At 30.4% G+C, this 27,169-nt stretch overlaps 2 protein-coding genes and 1 pseudogene across 2 annotated transcripts; 2 read left to right on the top strand and 1 right to left on the bottom strand.

Annotated features, from left to right (window-relative positions):
- Positions 1-16,421, bottom strand: LOC140675629 (uncharacterized). The gene is made up of 7 exons (XM_072910218.1): positions 15,396-16,421; positions 9,306-9,560; positions 8,830-9,022; positions 5,259-5,472; positions 4,985-5,127; positions 3,304-4,731; positions 1-1,178 (listed from the first exon to the last, which is right to left on the bottom strand). The coding sequence occupies exons 1-7, from the start codon at positions 15,776-15,778 to the stop codon at positions 75-77; spliced, it is 3,720 nt and encodes a 1,239-aa protein (XP_072766319.1). The 5' UTR covers positions 15,779-16,421; the 3' UTR covers positions 1-74.
- Positions 16,110-26,066, top strand: LOC140675681 (ATP-dependent DNA helicase pif1-like). The gene is made up of 3 exons (XM_072910297.1): positions 16,110-16,250; positions 24,366-24,711; positions 24,829-26,066. Exons 1-3 carry the CDS (start codon positions 16,110-16,112, stop codon positions 25,230-25,232), a joined length of 891 nt encoding a protein of 296 aa, XP_072766398.1. The 3' UTR covers positions 25,233-26,066.
- Positions 20,108-20,227, top strand: LOC140675694 (5S ribosomal RNA; annotated as a pseudogene).
- Positions 26,067-27,169: the final 1,103 nt, after the last annotated feature.

The raw sequence follows: 27,169 nt of genomic DNA, 5'->3' as shown, positions 1-27,169 counted from the left end.
TCCAAACAGTCTATAGTTTATTACACTTCTCCCTGTGCAAATGCAAAATTATGATAGATAAAACAGAAACAGTTTTAGCGATTAGGCTCCGTGACTTCGTTGAACAGTGGTGTCAACGAATCCATATCTTGCAGGCCATCGAAATTACCGAGAGGGTCAAGATCATCCGTCTCTGTATCCGTTTCGCCAAGGAAACTGGCCTCCAAGAAATCAGCAACATTCCTGCACAGATTATTGGAAGAAGCGGTTGCGGCAGTGTCGATATCAGTGCCGGCAGTGGCGCCGGTGACAGTAGCAACAGCAACGTTTATTGTGTCGCTCTGTAAACTGAGAGAATTAAGAATAGGACTGGAAAGCATCGGCTCGCCTGGATCCTGATACATCTCTTGGGATTGTACTGTATGCAGAGGCGTTGATGGGTACGATCTAGAACCATTGCTGTCTTCGATGTACGATGGCGTATATACTGATACTGGCGCCGGCAATGGTGTGTTAGGATACGAACGTGATTGAATTATCTTCTGTAATGCGCTGCCAGCGTCGCTGAGGATACTCGACGGATCTAGCATATCTTCCTCCGACAGATTTAGATTGGTATTCGGTAAAGCAAGATTGATCGCGTTGTTCAATGTCTCTTCCGTAGTTTGTTCAGGCAACATTTGTAAATTCGGCTGGCCTTCCTCATCCAAAATCGTAAGAATATTATTAATGTTTTCAGATGTGATTTCTTTGTCTGTCATTAAAAATTGCTGCTCATCTGACATAAAGTTTGCGTCATCCAATAAGTACGTGCTTTCTTGCCCGATGGATGGACCGAAGTCATTATATTCGCTCGGTACTGGAGTAGGCGCGACGGAACTGCTCGTTGACGGATTGAAACTTTGACTTTGCACAGTCGATAGGCTATGTTGCGTCGAGATTGGAGATATTACGGACTGCATAGGATTCACCATCCTATGCAACGGTACCGATTGTGATCTGTAGAATAATTGTTCATTGCTCAAATGTCTGCCAGCATGAAGAAGTTCTGTGATCTCCTGATCGGGCGGGGGTGGCTGACCTTTTTGATATACGTTCTTGATCTCCTGTAGATTCTCTTGGCTCGGATAATTGATCAATAATTGTTTCTGCGGTGTTAAATCTAAAAATGCAGCGCACTGCGATCCCTTTAGAACAACCTGCATCGGAAAATATTTTATGTTCATTATTCTTATTATTTTACATATTCAGGGTTGAGAAGTAACGCGTTACTTGTAACGCCGTTGCCGTTACAGTTACTTCTTTTTAGTAACAAAGTAATAACGGCGTTACTAATTTTTTTTCTGTAATTATAGCGGTAACGTTACATTTTTTTTAGCAATACCGAATTTAACAGTTACTTTTATCGTTACTTTTTATATTTGGAACCTATTTTTATGGCATATTATATTTTCTATTTTCGTATATTTAATCTTCAATTATCAACAGATATTCATAGGTCCATATTTAGTATTTAGAACATGTTAACATCTTTGTAAGCGCGTTCTAAATACGAATCATAATTATAGGAGTACAAAATATCGTGTATTTGACTTTATTTATAAATTTAATGCAAACCAAAATTGCTTTTATTTATGCTTTGAGTGTTTTAAAATGTTTATGACGATTTCATAGTTTATATCAGGGATGGGAAATTTACTTTTAAAAAGTAACTAATTACCGTTATTCGTTACTTATTATCAAAAGTAACTAGTTACTTAAAAAGTAACTATTCGTTATTTTTTAAATGTTAAGCCGAGATCAGAAATTAAATAAAAAATATACTTTTGTAATCTATTTTATTTAAAAAATTAATAATAATAATTTTCCTTATTATTTATGATTTTACAAATTTAAAATAAAAAATTTTTTTTAATTTCTTGATATTTTATTAATATTTTAATTATTAATTTTTTAAATAAAATAGATTACAAAAGTATATTTTTTATTTAATTTCTGATCTCGGCTTAACATTTAAAAAATAACGAATAGTTACTTTTTAAGTAACTAGTTACTTTTGATAATAAGTAACGAATAACGGTAATTAGTTACTTTTTAAAAGTAAATTTCCCATCCCTGATATAAACTATGAAATCGTCATAAAATATTCATCGTAATATATCTCGTAAAATATTCGATTTTCGGTGATCTTATCTCAATATTCTTATGTTTTATGTAAAATAAGATGAATCCGTTAGTGTAAAAAAATACATAATTATTTTTAAGAAAAAATATGTAACTGCTCATTGTAAATTTTAACATACAAAATTATGTCAAATAAAAGTACAAAATACCAATCTCCTAAACTATTCAATTTTGACCCTCTATATATATATGTATAACTTTACACTCAATATTGCAAGAAATCGATATGTATAAAAAATCAGTTCCCTCTTCCATTTAAAAAAATTAAGCTGACTTTCACACGACATTAAAAAATGATTTTAATTAAAGTTTAAGATATAAACTTTCTTTACTTCAAAATTATATAAATTTTGTCTGATATATTTCTTGTGTAATATCAAATTTAAAAAATATAGCTGTTTATATTAAAATGAAACATCCTGTGTACATTGTACATTGTACATACACACATATATGCACGCAATTCCATACATATATGCAAATAAAATATATGATTATAATATACAATGAAAAGAAAAATTTTATAATTCAATCAAATTTTATAATTCATAATCATATTGAATAATGAAAGAATTAAATTTTATAATGTGCTTTATTTTTTTTTTTTAATTTGCATAATTTTTTATATCATTACTTTTCATAGAGAAATTAAGTTTTTTAAATAATACAATTTTTTTCGACATATGCGTGAATTTAACATTTTATCTTTTTCAATAAATATCATACTAGTCTTTAAGCTTGTATCTTAAAAATCATTATCACACAGAGAGATTGGCCAATATCTTCAATACAATTGTCAAAAAGATTTAGAAATCTACAATCAAATGTTTATATGTTTAATTCGTTCAAAAAATCTTTCCATAAATTTTTCCCATATATATGTCATAATTCTTCAGTACACATGCATATAATGAAAAAATATATAACATTCTATATAATATTCTCATTTTACACATGCATGACTAAAGATAAATATGAAGTAATGCTTAAGCATTATTAAGTTGTTAGAGATAATAATAATAAAACAAATAATAATTAAAATATCAAAGAAATACAAAAATAAAATAGATTAAAAAATACATCAAATACAAAGCTCTGACTGTAATAATCAAGCTTATTTGTATTTGCTTTCTGTCTCACCTCCGACGAATTGGTCGTTGCAATTGTCAGCACGTGTCGCGTGTGTTCCGTTCCACTCGATGTCGGTACGATAAAGGTGTCCGTCGTCTTGATGGTATATGGAACGCTGCATGAGATGGAGCGAGAGAGCGTCTTTTGGCCGCGCGTTCTAGAACTGCCAGCTTGCAAATTACTGCGTGATCTTGGAACTGGGGTATTACGCGGTGATACGAATGGACTGGCATTCGCTGAATTTGACTTGGACGCCCGACCATTTATCGGGGAATGCGGTCCAGGCGAAATCGGGGTGAAGTTAAATATCCTGCGTCGCGTATTCGGGCTTTGTGGTACGGTATTGGCCACACTTAGCGTCGTCGCCTCTTGGGTATGCTCGACGACGTTCGTTTCGAAACTAACGCGACGACGAGTATTGCTTGGATTATGATTTAAAAGAGTTGAAAGGATGAGATTGTTCTGTTTCTGCGAAGAGTCTCGTTTTTCCGTGGCGATGCCTTGCCGAACGACAGCCGCGGACGCTAGATCAATGGGAATAGTAGATGTATTTAAATTTTGTTGCAGTATCAATCGCAATTGCGATACCTTGTCCGAGCGAGAAATCTGTTCGGCATCAGAACTAATGACGCTAGTTTCCACATCCGAGCTAGACGAGCTGCTCTGTTGAAAGTACTGCAGCAACTCTTCCTCCTGCTCTTGAGAATTATTTCCGCCGTTCAAGTAATCGTTCAAGGCGTCCGTATCAATGTTTTGAACCTTTTCTTCATTTTTTAAGACCGCCGTATCCTGCAAGAGGCAAATCTGATCCTTCGTGAGAAGTCCTGATGGGGATGTTTCCACTGTACCGGTGGCGGAACAACTCGACGAATCAATATCACAGTCTTTAGCGAGCTGACTCTCCGCAGCTTCGTTCGTTTTGCACTTGATAGTAGGTTTTGAATTGCTAGCTAGTATCACTGATATTTTACCTGCACGTTGGATAGATGCTAGCTTGGGTAACAAGACGTTGGAATGCTTTGAATTCTCTTCTACAAGTTTCGTCTGTTTCTCGGGGCTCGACTCCTGTTGTGTTATTACAATTGGATTATTGGCACGTTTCCTGGAATTTTTACTTTTGATATCGCGTTGCACACTCATCATTATTCTAGGGTTGCTATTACTCTGTCTATCTTCGCGCGATAGTACTAGATTATCACAGTTAGATTCTTCGGAAACATTGCAAGACTGTTGTTGCTGCTGCTGCTGTTGATTGCAGCTTTTTGATACCCTTTTTTGCCGGTTGTAAACTGCAGTAGACAAATTCAATTTTGCCAGCGAATTCTGTGCAATTACTGTTGTCGCTACTGTGTTTGTACCTTGAGGTGATTGGTTAGACTTGACTTTTTTATATCCTTTGCTAATATTTCCCTTACCTTCAATGACTTTTTCTTTACTCTGGAAAAACAGAATTGCTCAATTAATTGTAGTTGAGTTCAAAATATTTCATACCCTAGCTCTTTTAATCATTACTAATACATAAAAAAAATTTTGAAGTTAAATATCTTGAAAATAGGAAAATAAAAATTTGCATTATGTTTTTCTAATTTCTTTATATATCTAAAAAGTGAAAAATAAATAGAAAGAAAAAAGATTAAGCTTTATACATCTCCTTTTTATATAAATTCTCTGGAGGTAGTATAACATATACCTGTATAATAGTGTCGAGATGACGACGTTTCTGATCTTTTATATGCTCCCGTTGTTGAAGTTTGCGTTGCAATTGTAATTGAGCTTCTCGGAGTTTAGCAGGCTTGACACTCATAGGCATTATTGGTAGATCCGAAATTGCCTCTAAATAAGTTAATTAACTTGGCAATTAATTTGAAAATTTTTTAAGTGTTGTATAATTCAAATACAAAGTAATTCATAAGAAACTATATTTTATTAAAATATATAATATTTGACAAATTCAATGCACTCACGTTTATTAGATAAAGCATTACGCTCGCCTGAAGTGGATAAAATGCATACAGCAGCCAGAGACCGAGTATCAACACGAAAATTATCAACAAGATGCCGCGCTAAGGCACTCAAATTTGGAAATTTCAAGCCTAATACATTCTCCGCCCATTCTCTTATCAATGTAGATGCAGCGCCTAACATTTCCTCAGTGATGTTTTCTTCTGAATGGTCTCCCTAAATTTAATAATAATTAAATAATTATTAAATCCTATATACACACATATATATATATATATATATTTTTTTTTTTTTATTATGTATGTAGGATGTTTCATTTTAATCTTATCAGGTAAATATAATTAAAATATTTCGAAAAATATGGAAGATACGGAAAAACATTTCAGATAAAAATTGTTTGACTCGAAGAGGGACATAAGATGGTGCCATTAATTTGACCTTAAAAAATCATTTGAAGGTCATCTTCAATTTTTTAAATGAAACCTGCTATTTTTTTATTGTATATTCTTATAGTTCTGACAAAGTAGTATAAAAGATTTTGTAGTATAAAATTTAATCTTGGCTATATAGTTTCATATGCTGTAGCTTATGATCTATAGAACAAAAAAAAATGTAATAGGCTCAAAAATCTAGATAATGAACAGTTAACGTGTTTGACTGGCTTATAGTCACACCGATATCTTACCATAAAAAAAACTCGATGATTTCGAAACAGATGATTTAAAGTGAATAAAATTATCGTATTTTAAAAAGATCTCGAGAAGAGCTATAAGAATATGCGATAAAAAATAAGAGGTTTTACTTAAAAAATTGAAGGTGACCTTTCAAATGACTTTCAAACGACTAAGGTCAAATCAATGGCACCAGCTTACACCTCCCTTCGAGCAAAACTTTATCTGTTTTTCCATATCTTCTATATTTTTCAAAATATTTACCTGATGAGATTAAAATAAAACACCCTGTATGTACATATACAAGGTGTCCCATAACAAATATGCTCAAATATATAAATAATATTGCGTTTAAAAAAATGTTTTGTACAAAAATTGTTTGATCTTAATGAAAACATAAAATAGTGCCATTGATTTGACTTACTTAAGTGTACATATCAAAGTCATATAGAAATCAACCTTGTTTTTTAAATAAAAAGACCTTAGTTTTTTTAATATAAATTAATTTCTCACAATATTCTATGTAAAAATTTATCAGGATATTATGGCCTAAAATTAAATAATTTACGAGATATTACATATTTTAATTTGACATAAGTTTGCATAAAACATAAAATATCTCATAAAATATTAATTTTCGATTATTTTATCTTAATAATTTTATGCACAGAATAACGAGAGGATCAATTGGTGTAAAAAAAATATATAGTTGCCTTAAAGAAAAAATATATAATTGCTCGTTGCAAATTTATATTTTTTCGTTTTTTTACTGTTATCATTATTCAAAAAGTAACGAGTCATTACAATTTCGTAATTTTTTTTATGCGACAATTTCGTAATTTTTTTTATGCGACTGCGAGGTCAAGTTACATTTAAAATATACACACACATAAAATTTACATTTATAAATTTAAACATTTTGTTTATATTAAAATATAACAATAAACTGACATATATAATTTCAATATCGATATTCCTATATCGATATAAAATATATAATTATTTTTGATAATAATTATAAATTTTCATATAATAACGTTGTTACAACACGTGCATTCATGCGAAAGCTTTTTCCATTGAGTAAATTTTAATATCTATAGAATAAATTTTATTTAAAAAAACAGTAAATTTTTTTAAGATTTTTAATTACTATAAATGTAAATAAAAAAGGTTTTTTCTTTTAATAATCAATATAATCAAAATTGCTTTTTAAAATTTTATGCAATTTTAAAATGATACGCTAATTTACAAATCAAATTCGTTTTTAGCATTATTAATGCAAAAATTTAAAGAATTATATATGTGATCTGGTTTAAAACAAAAAAGTTTTTTTATAACATTTATATAACACAAAAGTTTTATTCGCTACTATATCTATATTGAATTATGAATAAAAACTCAGATGATTGAGAAATTGTACAATTTTTTTAACCAAAGATATCGAAGGCATTAATTTTGTCGTATATCATCACTCGTATTCGATAATACAATTGATAAAATAGCAGGATAATAAAAAATATTTTTTTATCCTGCAATAGTAGATACATGTGTAATCTACATTTCCAGTAAAATAAAATTTTATAGTGGAGTAAGATCTACAATTATTTATTAATTCACAAATCGAAAATAGTCTTATTTCTCTTTAAAAATAATTTTATTTCTCTTTTTAAAAATTTTTCCATTTCGTACTGTCAAATGTTAGTGGACATATAAAAAGAAAAGAAAGAAAAAAAACACGAATTTATATTTGCAATGTATATGAAGTGTATTAAAATTGACGTCCACAAATTACGAAAAATGAGTTGAAAAGTCTTAAGCCATTTTTATCTGCGATGTTTAACGAAAGAGAAATTATTAAATATGGCGGCGCACGATTCACAATGTATGCCCGCGGTTTTTATTAAAAAACAATACTGATTAAATGAGACTTATTTAATTATTAATTACTTATTTTAATTATTAATTATCTTAATGATTGTAAATGTTATATAAAACAAAATCTGATTTAGAATTACAAAATCAGGACAATGTTTGTAATCTATTTGTAATAGGAATAATTTTGTCACAAAATTAATTATTACCTTGGTTGCTAAAGGAATGGAGAACATGATCTCTATGCTAACTTGACCACGCTTTCTTTAAATAACTTTTTAGAACTAAAACGGGAAAGAGAGTACTTAATTCTCCCCAATTTTTCTTTAGGCAATTTCCAACTTAATTTTATAATAAAATGAAAGATTACGAGTAAATTACGAATATATACGTTTAAGAGTGTAGCCCTTTATCGTTCCAAAGAAAATAAACATTCCTTATGGCAATTTGGCCGTACTCTTTATTGATAAAGATTTCAGCGCCCATATGCTCACATGCATAGATGTTTTTGTTCTCTCTTCTTAAAGAATTACTTAAAAATTTCTTATTATACATATATCTGTATGTAGAGAGTGAAGAAAAAGTATGGAAACAGTAAAAAATTTCAAAAAATATAAGTTTTACAGAAAAAGAATGTAAGAGACAAAATCGAGGAAGGATCCGGCCATCCAAGGCCAAATCTATTCATTTTTTTTTTGTTTGTTTCATATTTTGTATTAAAAAGTGTCATGACAAACTTTAAAATATCTCAGGAAATTCTTAACCAAAAGAAGTTCTATTATAGTGTTTTGAAAAGCTCTTGAGATAAGCTACAAGAATATGCAATTAAAAATAGGGTGCTCCATTTAAGAAATTGAAAGTGACCTTTACGTTACCTTCAAGGTCAAATCAATGACACCATCTTATGTTCGAACCCATACAACTTTTGTCTGAAACATTTTTCTGTAAAACATATTTGCGAGATTTTTCAAGGTTTCCTTATTTTTTCCCCTGTATATATCTATCTATATAGATGCTCGGTTGTGCTTACAGTTTGAGGGCCAGATATCTTTGGCAGTATCGGAGGATCCAATTTAATTCGTTTACGCATACCAGCGTAGCAGTAACGAGAGTTTCCTCGTGTGCCGAGCCGACGAGGACGTACTCGTGGATATACTTGTTTCATGACTTTTCCAAAATCAGCTGTCGATAATGGCTTCATAGAATTTCTTATACAGTAAAGGCTGAAAAAAGAAATCAAGTTTTATACACTTTTAAGAAATGATATTTTTTAATTATTAAACAATAAATACATTGTATTAGAAATAATATTTGTGAAAGTTTCGTTTATGTAAATAACAGAACCTTTTATTTCATTCTTTAATTTTAGGTTTTTAAATTAGAATTAAAATTGTAATTAAAAATATTTAAAATAAAACGTTATAAAGAAATGTACATCCTCAATTATAAGTCACGTGACAACTTCACATTAATTTTTGCTTACATGCTTATACACACATAACTTACTTGTATTCATCATAGACTTCTTGCTTCGGTAAAGAGACATCTGGATCTTCTTCCAAATGTGTTTTAATCCACATGATAGTTTGATGAATTTCATAACGATTTCCTAATGGATTCAGTGGCTGCCTCAGTGGATCAATGGTCCCACCTGGATTTGTCAGCAATAACGGAAGTTTCAGGTACAACAATAACTTCTCCTCTAATTTAAGTCGTTCCACTTGCGAGAAGATCTCATCCACACGTGCTCTCGATTCTTCGCTATATTTTAAAAAATTAATATATATATATTAACTGGAATTTTTCTTACTCAAAACAAAAGATTTAATCTTTTAAAAATAATAAATAAATATACTGCAAAATACTAAAATATTTAGTATAAAAGCTATTTAAATACATCACCATATATGTGATAAAATTGAAAACATAGCATACTACTATGAGTCCAAACAAAATTCTTTGTGCAAAAATAAATCTAGAGAGAGACATAAATAACACAATAAAATGTGTAAAATAAAATTTTTGTATAAAATTTTTTATTTGAAAAAAAAGTTGATTTTGAAATTAAAAAATAAAGTAGTTATGCTCGCGTTTTAGGAATAATTTTTAATAATGATGAATAAAAGTAAATTGTATATTATACATTGTCACAATACTATTAAAATATTAAGCTATTAAAATATGTAACTTAATAAAGATATAACGTCATTTCTCTTGAGAAAATAAAATTTTTCTGGACACACACAATTTGTTCAACGTGACTTAAATAATTTTAAATTGTTTTATTAATTAAAATATTGTACTTTTACATTTTTATCGTAATAGTCATTGCCGGATTTAACGATATACAAGTTTATTAGAGGTTATTAAAGTTCTTTAAAAATGTTAAAAAAAGATATAGTCTTTATTTATTAATTTTACAAATTAATTCAAAATTAATTTTTTTCGGAAACAAAATCTCGTAATATTATAAAAAATTATATTAAAGTAAAAATTTGTACTTAAAGATTGGTCAGTTTGTAGGAGCGATATGAGAGGAATACCCTTGCTCAGATTAAGTTACACTTCAAAAAATTTCAATAAAAATATTAGTTTTTTTTGTATATTTAATTGTAATGTATATAAATATATAAAACATTTATATAACAAAATACAATATTTTTTTAAATAAGATGATAAAAAATTTTCATTTTTTTTGTAGATATTCGTAAATAATCATTTTAAAACTTGAATAGTTTTTATCTATAATCTTACTGTTGCATCTTTTTATCTTATTTTGATAATGACGTTTCTATAGTACTCATAAACAGTCATGTATAATTGTATAAGATCCTAACTATAAAACTAAATTTCTCAAAAATTAAGGTCAAATCACTTGAAATTCAAACAATCGATACATTATTATTGGCCAATAACGTTTTACAAAAATTGCATATGATTTTTACCATTTTGATGATATAACTAATCAATCTCCTTATAAAATATCGTCATCTCCATTATCATTTCATTCCCAATGTATTTTTCTATATATATCTAAATAATCGCGAGATAAATTTGATAATGCATGAAATAAAATCATTTAAAAGTATTCAAACCTAAAAAAAACCGTAATATTAATATTCCAATTTTTAAAGCTAATTTTCTCGGAAACATGGCCTCGTATAAAAGATGCGCCATGTGCTTATTTAAAAAGTTATTGTACAAGAAAGTATTGCTTAAATGTATTTTTTGTTTAAATTTAATTTTTTTCTCACAAAAATAATGATATCAAAAAACTATATAATGTAAATAATATAAATATGCATGTTACATGAATGTCATGCTATAAATAGCATATTACATATATTATACTATAAAAAATTGGTTTCTTTAGTTAATTACCTTAACTCTTTTATTGTAGCATGTTTCAATTAAAATTCTTATATTTAATAATAAACGCAAATATGATTATGTATTTTATTTGAATATATATATTTTATAAATTTGTGTAAAAAAAACCTACAAAATATATACAGCACTTAACAAAAGTCTGAGCACACTTTGTGTTTTCGTCTAAATTAAAAATTCGAAAATAATAAGTTTACAAAATTATTTTAATTAAAATAAAATTATTTTAATGTTTTGAAAATATAAATATAATATATATCGATTAAATTTATTCCTTCCTGAGTGTAACATAATTGTCGAGGGGTGTGTTTCGATTTTTGTTAAGTACTATATTTTTAAAAAATTTAAAATTTCTAAAAGCGGAATGTATATCAATAAAAATAATGCTAGATTAAAAGCAAAAAAAAAAAATTTAATGCAAAAAACGTGGAGTCTATTATATATTTATTATGTTATTCAAAACGTTTATTTGTTTTAGATTGCCATTCGACTTTTGCATTAAATTTGTTTAACATGCAAATAGTAAATGATCAAATTCCTTTCCATTAAAAACTTTTTAAGTTCTAAATCATGAAAGTTGTGATATCACCGACGTTGACATTATTCAAGATACACATAAAGACAGTTATATACCGGATTTACTTCTTTTTATGTGTGCATTATGCAAAAAATCTTATAGAAATACATCAAAGATAAAATTAATCAAAAAATCCCAGCTACTCTTGAAGATATGATACAATGAAATCAGAAATGTAGCAAAACCCATGATATTAATAAATATGCATTAATCTTTCTTTCGACATATTCAATAGAATGTTTCAAGTAAATATTAATCAATTTTGAATTATTACATTGAAGTCACACATACATTAAAACAGAAGGAATTCCAAGTCATTAATACTAAATCAATATTATTATTGATTTTAAAATATTTTTAATCTTCACAGAAGATAATTCTATATTATTCTTATATTAAAAAATACTCGCGTGCACGAATATATCTCAAAATGTAAATGTTTAATTTTAAAGAATTTTAAGACTCCTAGGTTTCTTTTTATGCTGCATTAATAATTACTCATCTACATTTGTCCTACATTTTCAGCGAAAATAGATCTTATGTTAGAAATTATAAAAAGACATTATGGCCCAAACGAGACGAATTCTTAAAATATGGTGAAAATTTTCATATTGAGATTTTCATCTTTGTAGTATATATTTATTTATAGGCTGTATAGAGCAAAAATACAAACACTTTTATTAAACAGAACCAAGCTATCGATAAGCCTATTAAGAATTTTATCGGTTTTATTCAGAATTTCAATCATTATTGAGATCTAAGGTCCTCATTCTAGGTAGTTTGCATATAAATATGTATATAATCTGCCTCACTATTGTTGCATGTAATTTGGCACAAGACACTACGTTCTTAATCAAAGCTGACTTTAATTAATGATGTACAAAATTCGCGAATTCAGATTCATAAGATAGATCTCCAAGCAAATCTATTATTGAGTTTCAGAAATTGTGTAATATTAAATTTTATCGCACAGCTGATTTTGATTCATCATTTTTGATGACTGGATATAACAAAATATATATACGAAGTGTCCGATACGTGATGAAAAACCTGTTAATGGCAGATTCTTGAGATCATTTGGAGACGATTTTTCCTCAGCGAAAATGTCGAGGCATCAATAATTTCTGAGTTACAAGCGATTAAAAAAAAGATGCTTTTCGCAAATTAAACTTTTTGAAGTTAAAAAATTATCAAATTACTACATTCTTCAGTTAATTTCAGATAGAATTTATTCTAATAGAATTTTAATTTATTTTACTTAATTACACAGATATATATATATATATATATATATATATATATATATATAAAATAATAATAAAGATTGGAAACTTGCAAAAAAATGATGACGTCTCTCGATATTTTTGTCGAGGAAAAATCGACTCCAAATGATCTCAAGAATCTAATAGGTTTTTCACCAATTACTAGATACCCTGTATATACAATATATATATATACATATAATTTCTTAAATAGCTCTTTATTATTATAATATATATATATATATATATACATATATATATATATATACATATATATATATATATACATATATATATATATATATATATATATATATATATATATACATATATATATATTATAACAGAGAGCTATTTAATAAATTAAATACTAATAATAAATATTAAAATTAGATTTAATATAATCCTATTTTAACAAAATAATTAATCAACTATTTCAATTATTAAATTAATTAACTATTTAAGAAAGATTAAATAATTTATAACGGTTAAAATTTAGTATTAGTAATCAATCTGTCAATATCAGCTGATTGCCATAGTGTGTGCGTGTATGTGTGTAATACATACATGTAAGAAATAATAAAATACAACCAAATGTGTAAAAATCAATATAAGATAATTAATGAAAATTAATAATGAGTCAGTTATTATTAAGCTTAAACGCGCGAATTTTATAATTTCAATAACTTTAAGCTATAACCCAAATAATCCAAAAACTTGCACTCTCATTCAATTTTATTTTTTCTTGATAAGATATTAAAAAATTTAATTAAAATATTAAAACACCTCAGTAAATTATTATGCCTTAAAATATTGTATGGTAATTGTAAAATTCTTTCTAAGCATTTAATGATGAATATAATATAATATGATTTTATGTGAATATTACATAAAATGTAAAAAATTGTTCAACAAGTAATATAAGAATTATTATTTTCTCTCTCTCTCTCTCTCTCTCTCTCTCTCTCTCTCTCTCTCTCGATCTCTTTTTGATTGTTATGTTTCATGTGAAATAAAGTTATTTTTTTTTTTTTTTAAATATCTGACTGTTATGCACATCTAACTGTTTATATACTTATATTAATACAGAATGAACGAGGAAAACAGAACGAATATCCTAGATGTCTAAAATCTGTGCTATTTTACATGAAGACGTTTGATAGAGATTTGAAAAGAAAATAAAATAAACATAATTCAATCAAATATATCCTTAATGTATCCAAAAATATAGTTTACATGAACATATTTTTAGTAGTTTCTAATCAGCTTGTATTGTAATGTGTATGTGTAACACACAAATACACAAAACATAGAAATGTTTATTACACATAATAAATAAACAGTTCAGCAATTATAAAGAATTTTTTTGATTGAATTAAATATTCATTAATACTCATTAAAACTTTTTTAATTATGTATATTATAAATGATTTATACTTTTTTTAGCTACTAAGGCACTAGTGCAAGATGTAATAAGAAAGATGTTTTATTGTGCATAAGAGATAAGGATTTTAACATCTCCTCAGAAGTTATCCAGAAATACATACTAAAATAGAACCGTTCTTCTTACACGCTAATGTGCTAGTAACTAAATACATAAATTATGCTTCATATTGATACTGGTAGCTATTAAAAAAAAAAAAAAGAAAAAAGAAAGCATCTTGTAAATCACACGTAATATCATGCAAAGAATATTTGTGCTACTAAGTGTGTAACATTAACTCTTAAAAATCACATATGGGTCATTTGAGCGCTATCAATATTTTAACACTGATAAGGATGTATAAGTGTAAATAAAAAAATGTTTAAAATTTATGCAGTTCAATATTAACATCTCACAAATAATAATCAGTTTTTGTTTTAAAAAAAATCAAAATCAAGTTTTAATAGTTAAAATGGAGTACACACTAGTTTTCAGTTTTTGTTTCATTATATATTTATAATAATGTAAGGTGGCTAAAGAGACAACAGTTATTGTCGAAACGTCTCACCAAAGAAATTTTCTAAGAAAGACATTAAACTATTAATATAAGAACCTTTGTGTACTATTGTTCGTAAAGTCATTATTGTACATATTGTTGATTTATCTAATATAACGGAATATATATACTAAATTTAAATTGTTTAAAATTTATTTTTGTGTTACACATGATTATTTTCTGCAGACGTATAAAAATATATATATAAACTTTTGTAGACTTTTTGCATATACTTTGACAACACAGCTAATACTGCGACAAGACATTTTGACCCATACTCAACTGGAAACGATAAAAAAAAAAAAAAAAAAAAATTGTGTGACTTAGAATGATTAATAATTGAAATAAGCATGCACATAAAAAGTATTTAAAATTAAAATTGACTTTTAACCTAATGCCATCCTCTATCATAATGCGAATCTTATCCTGTTTGGAAGAAGCGCTAGAATTAGCCAACGTCGCGAATTTACTCGCGATGAGATCTTGCAGCAGATCACCATCTCTGTGAAAGCCATTCGTAGTGAAAGACCTGCCGGCCGGCAGCTGTCCTTTCTCAACGGTGATAGCAGTGGAGCTAGTAGTGGTGGTGGTGGTGGTGGTGATGCTGGTAGTGGTAACCGTTGTTGCGGAGCAGGAGACGGAGTCCGCACCGTTTTCCCCAGAAATGTCACCGCGCTCCTTCTTAATTCGTTTACCATCGAACGTATTCTCCTCGTCACACTTCCCGGGTGTCTTGCAGGATGTTTTCGTCCGATCATGACTGTCAGTACTCATATCGTAAAGCCTAAAAGCTCTCCCAGTCTCGCCCCTTCGTCTTTCCCTTCGTCACCCTCTTGGTCTCAAGCAACTCACTCGTATCACGGAATCACGTATCACCTGCCGGTGCACGACCACGACGAGTTATCATTTTGTCTGTCCGGTTGTCAGCTGGACTACTCGTCGGCATCCCGGCGCGCCATTGCTCCTACTTTTTAAAGTGGTCGAGACCGCGAGAGGAGGACTGTCAAACGACTCGCCGAAGCGCGTACGATATACGGCGACACGCGGATCTGTCATAACGGCACTGCGCGTGGTGGCCACATGATTAGAAATATTCGAGTCGAGGATGCCGACAAGCAAATGCAAACCGGACAAAAACGATGAATCGACACCCGCCACGATGGGGCCCCACAAGATCGTCTATTCGGCTATTCGTGCTCTGTTACTCGGTCCGCATTCGAGTTCTTATTCCATCGCCATAGAATATGTAACTTGATATTCCAACAGATGCATCGGAAGCTACTAAAGTACCTGCAGCTCCATAGACTATAGTATAGAGGGCGCTCCCGTTCTGAGTTTGATTAGAGACCCTCTAGGATCTCTAGAGTTCGATGTTCAAAAGTCTCGGATATTTTTATTTTTCATTGGTCGATCAAATTAGAACCGCCGCACACACTTTTACATAACGCATATACATAGATGCATATACATAGATAATGTAATCAATGCCATTTTTTTCATTCTGCGTTCGATCATATCATATCTACAAAATATAACACATATATAACACTATATATATCATATACAATCGGATCTCTTATCCTACGACATTTTCGGTCCGGAATCTTCCTCTTAAACCTCTGATCCTATGACAAAAATTTGAGAGTGAGGGTATAATTCCCCTTTCACGATCGTAGCACGAGATGATTTTTTGTCGTAGGATAAAGGCCGCAGCACATACTTTTGTATAATGCATTATGCATATGCATAAGGAATTCGATTGGTTGAATTCCTTATGCATGTTTATAGACCAATCAGTTTCCTTATGTATGTGCATTATGCGTTATGTAAAAGTGTGTGCGGCGGCCTTAAGAGGTTTCGTAGCATCAGAGGATCGTAGGATAAGAGGTCCGACTATATCTATAAAATATAACACAACATACCATCATCCGCGCCAGTGGAGCGTCTTTTCAGTTGCGAGCAACAGATATTTGTACCTCGAAGAAATTGTTTATCCGATAATATGTTCGAAAAACTATTGTTTTTAAAAAATAAAAATTTGTAATTTAACTCTAAACCTTTAATGTATTAAACTGAAATATATGCTTATATTTTTTATAGTTTTCTGAAGTGTATTATTTTTACATAAATTGTAATTTTGAATATTATCTTAAAAGTATCTAGATAAAATACTGAACTAATTTATCTTTTATCTAGATATATTTCAAATAACATTATCTTTATCTTATCTCAGATACAGACGCATATATTTTATCTTATCTATACAGTCGAATCTCTTATCTTACGACTCTCTTATGCTACGAAACCTCTTATCTTACGACAAAAAATTCTCTCATGCTACGACCGCGAATTATACCTCCACTCTCAAATTTTTGTCGTAGGATCAGTGGTTTAAGGGGAAGATTCCGGACCAAAAATGTCATAGGATAAGAGGTCCGACTGTATCTAAATTATTTTAAATTATCTAAGCGCAACACTGCCTATAACAAAATCTAGTGAATAGTGTTCTCATTTGGTCACTCGCATTTTGCGTGCAAAATACAAATCATCATCAGCTACATTTTTCCAAATTCTTTTATATTATTTAATATTATGCTATTATTTTACAAATTCTTTTTATTCTTTTTTAAATTCTATAATTCAAAGCTGTATATGTACACATTACATAATATAAATAATAATTATATAAACTCATTTATTATTATTATTATTAATGTTTATATTAATTTTATTAACTTTTGTAATATGATTGAAACGACTATAACTATTATAGTAATTAATTATAAAAACTATATTAAACTTTAAAGTAATGTATATATATTTATGTACATTAAATTTTATATATTACATACCTAAAAAAGCTTATCGTCTTATCCTTTTCACGACTTTTATAACGAGTGCTATGGTACCCTTTCACAAAACAATAACTGAGATATTTAATTTTATTTGCAATTTATATTTATCTCCTTTAAATCACAAACACAAACTGTATCTAATTTTTAATTTTTGATCATTGATGGGATGGCGCTCTTAAGGTGGAAACACTAGGGACTCTCTACTAAGGGATAGGACAAAGCCGCTAAAAGTCGCCATTAGTGGGATCCCGGAAATCGACGGGTTAATATGAGCGCGTTTTTCAAATTAATTTATATTGTTTCTTTAGATTCAGTCTTCAGTTTGAGGCAGATATAAAAAATCACTCAAACTATAAAATTTAAATATCTGAATGCATGCCGTAGATAAAATAGATTTATGTTTCTGTATCAGTATCTATATCCAGTACGATTAACATTATCCAACCATTTTTGCCTACGTAATGGAGATCTGGGGAAGTGGCACATTTTATATCCATCTTTGCTTGAATTACTACAATTTTTTGCTTTGCAATATCAAATTCTTACTAAATAAATCTAAAAATTGCAAATGTTTACTATAACTAAAAATTGCACAGGTTATTGGTTAGGTTAGCTTAATGATGACGAGTTTACCCACGCCTAACCCAAGCTTACCCACTCCCCACTTTTACAAGCGGAAGTATCCCACGAATGGCGGCCGACCAATCCGCAGCTTGCGGCCCGTTGTCCTATCCCTTACTAAAGGATCCCTAGAAAGCACTATAGAGATATTATATATAGAGCACGAGAGTGCTATGCTAGCCCGTGAGTGGATGCGATAGTGAAATAGAAGGAGAATCTGCTGTCCTTGTCTATCGCGCATGCGCAAGCTGATACAAGTGCCCCTCTCCTTTGCTCACAGAATAACAAGAGTAACATTTTTATAACGCGCATGCGCGATAGACAAAGACAGCAGGGGCCTATATGCAGCGTTCTCTTTCTATTTCGCTATCGCGTTCTCGGCCCCCTCCCGTGCTCTATATCTAATATCTCTATAGGAAGTAAATAAAATTGCAGACGCCAGATACCATAGCGCATGGCGTACGATATCTGAATTTCCAATCTACATAAAAATACATAAGCATTGCTACAAGTATAAATTCATTGTAGCCGGTTCTACTAGAATCGTCTACAATAGGTGTTGTAAGTCGTAGGCCACAAGAAATTAACCAATCACAGTTGACCTGAGAGAAGAATATCGAATATTATTGATTAATTTCTTACGGGTTACGATCGACTTACAACACCTATTGTAGACGGCCCTTAAGTGTAGTCTACAATGAGACTTTAAGACGTAAGACTTAAGAAAATAATCAATCACAATTGAGTTTGGAAAAGAATCATGAATATGATTGGTTAATTTCTTAAGTCTTACGTTTTAAAGTCTCATTGTAGACTACGCTTAAAGAGCCGTCTACAATAGGTGTTATAAGTCGATCCTAAGGCGTAAGAAATTAACCAATGATATTCGATATTCTTCTCTAAGGCCAACTGTGATTGGTTAATTTCTTGTGGCGTACGACTTACAATACCTATTGTAGACGGTTCGTAAGGCTGGTTCTACAATAGCTGTTGTAAATCGGATGTCGGAAGAGTTAACCAATCACAGTTGACTTTAGAGAAGAATAATCGAATATGATTGGTCAACTTTTATGACATCCGACTTACGACAGCTATTGTAGAATCGGCCTGAGTGAATCGCATTACAAAAGATTAAGAACGAATTTATATTGATCGACACGTAAGTATTCTCACTATTTATTTATCAACGTAACGAAAATTTAAACTGACAATGATCATATGTAATTGTAATCACTCGTGTAAATAATCTCAGTGAGACCATTTTCATTACGTTGATAAATAAATAGTGAGAATATTTACGTGTCAATCAATATAAATTTGTTCTTAATTTTTTGTAATGCGATTCATTTACAATTAGTAGAACCGGCTACAATGAATTTATACTTGTGGCTATGCTTATGTATTTTTATGTAGATTGCAAATTCAGATACCGTACGCATGCGCTATGATATCTGCCTTCTGCTTACGGTTTCTGCAATTTTATGTGCTTCCACCTTAACATATTATCTTAATTTTGCGTGTTTGAATAACAAGTTAAAGAAAGTACATTTTATGCAAAAAACAAACCTAATAGCTATTTGTTCGTAGGTGCTCTGATATATCTATATTAATCAGAAACATTATTATCGTTAATGGTCATACCACGTTGTAAACCACCAGTTCTCGTTCGATCACTGAAGTTAAGCAACATTGGGCATGGTCAGTACTTGGATGGGTGACCGCTTGGGAACATCATGTGCTGTTGACACTTCTCTTTTTTGCAAATTTAAATATTGATATATTTTTTTTTATTTCAAATACATACTTAAATTAATGTGGAAATTAAAATCTATTTTATTAATAGTAGTCTTGAAATTTTTAAATTATTAATAAGTATATAGAATGTTTCATAAAACTTTTCGAATAAAATAATATAGTACTATTATTACGAAGAGCAAAGAGATATGGATATATATGTAATAAAGGTGAAAGCACATAAAATTGAAAAAGCCGTAAGCAGAAGGCAGATACCATAGCGCATGCGTATGGTATCTGAATTTCCAATCTACATAAAAATACATAAGCATAGTCACAAGTATAAATTCATTGTAGCCGGTTCTACTAAGTAAATCGCATTACAAAAAATTAAAAACAAATTTATATTGATTGACACGTAAGTATTCTCACTATTTATTTATCAACGTAATGAAAATTCATTATCAACGTAATGAAAATGGTCTCACTGAGACCATTTACACGAGTGATTACAATTACATACGATCATTGTCAGTTTGAATTTTCATTACGTTAATAAATAAATAGTGAGAATACTCTAAGGCTGATTTATGCAGGTCGTAACTTATGCCAAAACCGGTAAAATTCAACACTGGGATTTCAATGTTTTTGTTTATGATGAATTTTCGAATGCCGTAATTGTAAAGTTAACTCAACTTACCTCCGTAAAATTAGCCAAACCACTTTGATTTTTTTATAATTAAAATTAACTAATTGTTTAGAAATCGTTCGGAGATGATTAGAAGTCTAATTAAAACGTTTGGAGGTTCATCGTTTTTTTAAAATTAAATAATTAAAATTTCGATGTAAAGTTAGCTAAACATTTTTATTTTTCGTCCAATCGAGTTAAACAAGAGTTTATTCAATGCAGAATTGTTAGGTGGTCACGAGTAAATTCTTTACAACGTTTGGAGGTCCACAGTTTATCCGAAAAATGAAAAAAATCATGCAGTAAAATTCCAAATTCTTTTAAGACTAATTCACACTTTGGAAGAAAAGCAGGTAAATGTGAAGATGAGCGGTCCTCCTCACCGATTTTATTGAAAATTTTTTTAGTTATAGATTTTGGTTCGAAACGAACGAATCTGGCAGAAAAAATCGTCGCTCTGCCACACGAAGCGAGATATAAATTTTTTAAGATGATCACTTTTGAAACTATGAAACCTGTCACTTGGGCGACGTATAGTGACATGGATGTGTGCTGCGGTCACGCGCGCATGCGTTTTAGTAACTTACACAAAATTTTAAATAAATCTTTTTTAATTTTAAATAAATCCTTTTTAATAATGTAGTTATGCAAGTTGCAAACCCATGTGGAATTGTATATGCATTGCAAAGTACATACTTAGATGGGAGTGCATAGGGCGACGGGGCGAAGTCCTGTCCCCATAAAAAAATATAACAAAACTTGAGAGCGTAGAAACTACCAAAGCTGACAGTACTGTGTGGAAGTTTCAATGTAAAATCTTAATTCAACCTATGTCCGAACTCTTACACTACATTTATAATTTTTTATTCATAATTTTACAAAATATTGGACGAAAAATAAAAATGTTTAGCTAACTTTACATCAAAATTTTAATTATTTAATTAAAAAAAAACAATAAACCTCCAAACGTTTTAATTAGACTTCCAATCATCTCCAAACGATTTCCAAACGATTAGTTAATTTTAATTATAAAAAAATCAAAGTGGTTCGGCTAACTTTACGGAGCTACTAACCTGAACATAGCAACTACAGTCAGACCTCTTACCCTATGACATTTTTGGTCCGGAATCTTCCCCTTAAACCTCTGATCCTACGACAAAAATTTGAGAGTGGGGGTATAATTCCCCTTTTGCGGTCGTAGCGTGAGAAGATTTTTTGTCGTAGGATAAGAGGTTTTGTAGCATAAGAGGGTCGTAGGATAAAAGGTCCGACTGTAATCTATAATCTGTAAAGGTAAATTTTCACGAGTCGCTGAACCGATTGTTTGAACTAGAGTCCCTTAAAATAGGATTTAAGGGATTTTAAGGGACTCTAGTTTGAACGATAAAAAGGATCACGTGACTAAAAATAAAAATATCAATTCGTCATTTTTGATCACGTGATTCTTTTTGTCGCTCAAACAATTGGTTTCATAATTTTAAGAATAATACCATATTTAAAATACCAAAATCATTTATTATGGTTGAGATTATTTATATTCACGTTTGTACAATGCATATACATAGGGCACGTTCGGGGAGACACTATTAGCGCTAATAATGTCATTCTATTTTTGTTACTCATTAAAAGTTGAACAAAGATAAAATGACGCTGATAGTGTCTCCCCGAACGCGCCCATAGAACTTAATTTTACATAAATTGTATATGTTGGAAAAAAAAATATATACTATACCCTGATATTGCTCTCTCTTTCTAGACAGGTCACGTGACCCAAGAACAATAGCTGCGCTCATTCCAATAAAGCCCGTATCACACTACGAATTGAAAATTGAAGATTGAAAATTAAAGATTAGAATTGACTAATCAGAATAAAAGGAATTAAAATTGCTTTGTCTTGATTGGTCAAATTTCAATCTTTAATCTTTACAATTTTTAATGCGTAGTCTGATACGGGCTTTAAAAATTGAGATTAAAGATTAAATTTGACCAATTAAGACAAAGCAATTTTAGTTCTCTTTGTTCTGATTAGTCAAATTCTAATCTTTAATCTTCAATCTTCAATTTTCAATTCGTAGTCTGATACGGGCTTTGACTATAGAAATATGGACTGCCAGCCCCCCACTTTTTTCATTCATTAGTAAGGCTACAAGTCGTATTATACGTCAATGCTACGAGTGTATCCAACAAAGAGTAAAAAGAAACAGGAGGGAGCATATGGCTTGAGCTAAACAGATGGAAATGCCTATATATACCAGCATAAAGGTGCCTTTTCATGCTAACGCTCGACGCTCATTTTTGGCGTCAAAACAGATCACGTGATCAAAATTGACGAATTGGTATTTTTATTTTTGGTCACGTAATGTCTTTTGATGCTGAAAATAAGCATCGAGCGTCAGCATCAAAAGGCACCTTAAAAGTGGACACTCAAAATGGCTGCTTATGGGCGCCAAAATTGAATGGCTTTTCGGAGATGCTGGAAGAACAAAGTTTTAAATATAAATATAAAATATACTTTATATTTTTAATAAAATCAACTCAATAAGATTAAATTGAAATATATAATTTTAATATGCAACAAATAAAATAATATCTATATATATAAGTAGCGTCCGTCTGTATGTATGACTGCGAACTCCTGCCACATTTGTGGACCGATTTTCGTGAAATAGGTACCAAATGTCGCAAATTTTTCGGGGATGGCTACTGTGTGGTTTTTTTTTTAATTTTCGCCCACCCACGCATCCACTCACGCGCATGCGCATTTATGGACCGATTTTCGCGAAATTGGTATCAAAATTTCGGAAATTTTTCGGAAAAGGCTGCTATGTGGTATTTTTAGGTTTTGCCCACCTACGCATGCACCCACGCATTCGTCCACGCCTGCGAGAAATTCTATATATAAGTGCGGTCCGTCTGTCTGTCTGACTGTCTGTATAATTGCGTACTACTTCCGCATTTGTAGATCGATCTCCACGAAACAGGTGTCAAAATGTTCCTAATTCTTCTGGGATTATGACGATGTGGTTTTTTTTAATTTTCATCCCATCCACGCATCCACCTACGCGAATGCGCATTTATGGGCCAATTTTCGCAAAATTGGTACCAAAATTTTGCAAATTTTTCAGAGAAGGTTGCTGTGTGTTTTCTTTTAATTTTCATTCCACCCACGCATCCACCTACGCTCGCGTATATTTATGGACCAATTTTCACGAAATTAGTACCAAAATTTCGCAAAGTTATAGAAAAAGGCTGCTATGTGGTTTTTTTTTTAAGTTTTGCCCATCAATGGTTTTTTTTTAAGTTTTGCCCATCAAAAGGTGAGAAAATAATTTCAAGGCTATACACAGTGAGCATAAAAGATAATGAAAGATTTTATCTACATCTCCTTCTCCTACATGTGACTGGAGCTAAATATTTTGAAGATTTAAGAACTGTAAACGGAGTTATTTCTGAAACATTTAAGGATGCAGCAATTGCGAAGAATTTAATAGAAGCTGACGATCTATGGTCAAAAACATTAGAGGAAGCAACAGAATCAAAAATGCCTGCACAAATTCGAGAGCTATTTGCCTATATTTGTATATTTGGAAATCCAACAGATGTACCAACACTTTGGAATAAATACAAAGATCAAATGATTGAAGACTTTGTAAACAACAATGTTGTCGACTCTGAAAATATGGCTTTAAATCATATACAAGAAATTCTGAGAAATAATGGAAGTAGCTGTGAAAACTTTCAATTGCCAAATCCAATTCCAGTGAATATTTACGTCACAGAATATAATGTGGATGAAGAAAAAAGACGTGGTGAATATTTATTATCAACACTAAATGATGAACAAAAACACGTGTACGAGATAGTCATTAGAGTGATTGACAATGAGAATGAACCTCAGCGGTTATTTTATATTGACGGATTTGCAGGAAGTGGAAAAACTTATCTATTTAACACATTTTTGAGTGTTATTCGAGGAAGAAACGAAATAGTTATTCCATGTGCTTCAACTGGCATTGCTGCAACACTTCTTAAAGGAGGAAGAACTTATCACTCTCTGTTTAAGCTTTCAATTCCAATTGATGATGGAGCTAAATCAAATATCAGAGGAAACTCTCAAGCTGCACGAGAACTGATCTCTGCAAAACTCATCATATGGGATGAAGTGAGCATGACTGTTGGACATGCCTTAACAGCAGTTGATAAACTCTTCAAGGATCTGATGAAGAATAAAAGACCATTTGGAGGAAAAATAATTTTATTTGCAGGAGATTTCAGACAAAATCTTCCCGTAGTGCCAAAAAGTACATGCACAAAAAGCAGCTTTAATTGAATCGACTGTAAAATACAACCCTATATGGAGGAATGTAACTCAGGTTAAACTACAGCAAAATATGAGAACTGGAGAAGAAAAAGAATTTGCAAATTGGCTAATGCAACTAGGAGATGGTAAATTATCAAATACTGATGGACTACATCTCGATACAATTGAAATCCCCTAGGATTTTATATCAAAAGAATCTCTTATTACTGAGATTTTTGGTGATAGAATCACCATAGAGCGGAATAGAGAAAATCCAGATCGAGCGATTCTTTGTCCTAAAAATGAGGATACTTTCATAATTAATGACGAAATCCTTCGTCTAATGGAAGGAGAAGAAAAAGAGTATCTCTCAATTGACTCCATTGTAAGTGATGATCCACAGGAACAATTAAATTTTCCAACTGAATTTTTAAACTCTTTGACACCTTCTGGAATGCCAATTCATCGACTTAAAATAAAAATCGGTGTTACAATTATTTTATTAAGGAATTTAAATACTAAGAAAAGATTTTGTAATGGCACAAGATTCATTGTTACTAATTTGAAAAATAATTTAATTTATGCGGATGTTCTAACTGGTCCTGCACGAGGACAGATTGTTATTATTCCAAGGATAGATTTAATTACAAGTGATTTGAAACTGCCATTTAAGTTTAAACGAAGACAGTTTCCTATTCGAGTGTCATTTGCTATAACAATCAATAAATCCCAAGGACAAAGTTTAGAAAAAGTTGGGATTTATTTGCCAAATCCTGTATTTGCTCATGGTCAACTTTATGTGGCATTTTCTAGAGCAATTAAAAGGGAAAGTGTAAACATTAAGATTGATGAATTCAATAATCAAGGACATCTAATTGAAGGAAGTGAAAAATGTTTTACAAAAAATATAATATACAAAGAAATTTTGTAAATTGATAAATTAAAAAAATTGTACTAATTGAAGAAAGTAAAAAATGTTTTAAAAAATATATAATATATATAGATATATAGATATATCTATATATATAAATATATAGATATATATAGATATATAGATATATCTATATATATATAAAGGTAGCGCGAAATAAAATATCAGAAAATAAAAAAAGAAATAACATAGTAGTTATCCTCAAAAAATTTATAATATTTTGATATAAATTTAGTGAAAATCGGTTCATAAATATGTAAGTAGCTCATGAGAACCGTGCGAAGCGCGGTCCAAATAAAAAGGCTTTTCTAGTCTTTTCTAGCGCGAAGCGCGGTCCGAAAAGCTAGTATATTAATAGTATTGAAATTTTAACACATTGTTTACTGTCCTTTAAACAGTATATCTAAATAAAACATAACCTTTAAAACATTATATTCTTGTTTTTATATTGATAACAATTATTAACCGATGAAATGTTATCCCATAATATCGCGCTGTTGTTGTTATGTCACAGATCTGACAATGCACCATAATTTTATTTCACTATTTTTTTTAGAATTAATAATTGTGCAAAATAATACGCACATGTGTCTCTCTGACAACAGCTGCAGACGATGCTAATAAGCGTCAAAAAAGTGGACACTCAAGATGGCGGCTTCCGTCAGCGATTAGTGGCTAGCTGCCACTACCGATACATTCCCCACAGACTTCTATACTATAACTAGACCGCTAACTTTCTTATATATTAGACCTAAAAAGTGACCCCGAAAAATATGTAGGATTACATATTTTTCGGGGTCACTTTTTTCAACATTAGTAGGATAAAGAAAAGGAGGGGCTAGATATATAATATGGCTACTATAGAAAACTCGTGTGTGAGTGACATTGCTTTAAATTCAACCAATCAGCGTGACTGTCATCCTACTAATGATGACGCATACACATAAGTTTTGTACATACTTTTCGGTGTTATGTATTTTGCCGGAGTTGGCAGTCTAGTTATATATAGAAGTCTGTGTACATTCCCTCGTAACTA

Source organism: Anoplolepis gracilipes, unplaced genomic scaffold (genome assembly GCF_047496725.1).
Source record: "Anoplolepis gracilipes unplaced genomic scaffold, ASM4749672v1 Contig20, whole genome shotgun sequence".
NCBI lineage: Eukaryota > Metazoa > Arthropoda > Insecta > Hymenoptera > Formicidae > Anoplolepis > Anoplolepis gracilipes.
Note: the sequence above shows the minus strand (reverse complement) of the source record. Positions and strands in the feature narration are given on the sequence as shown.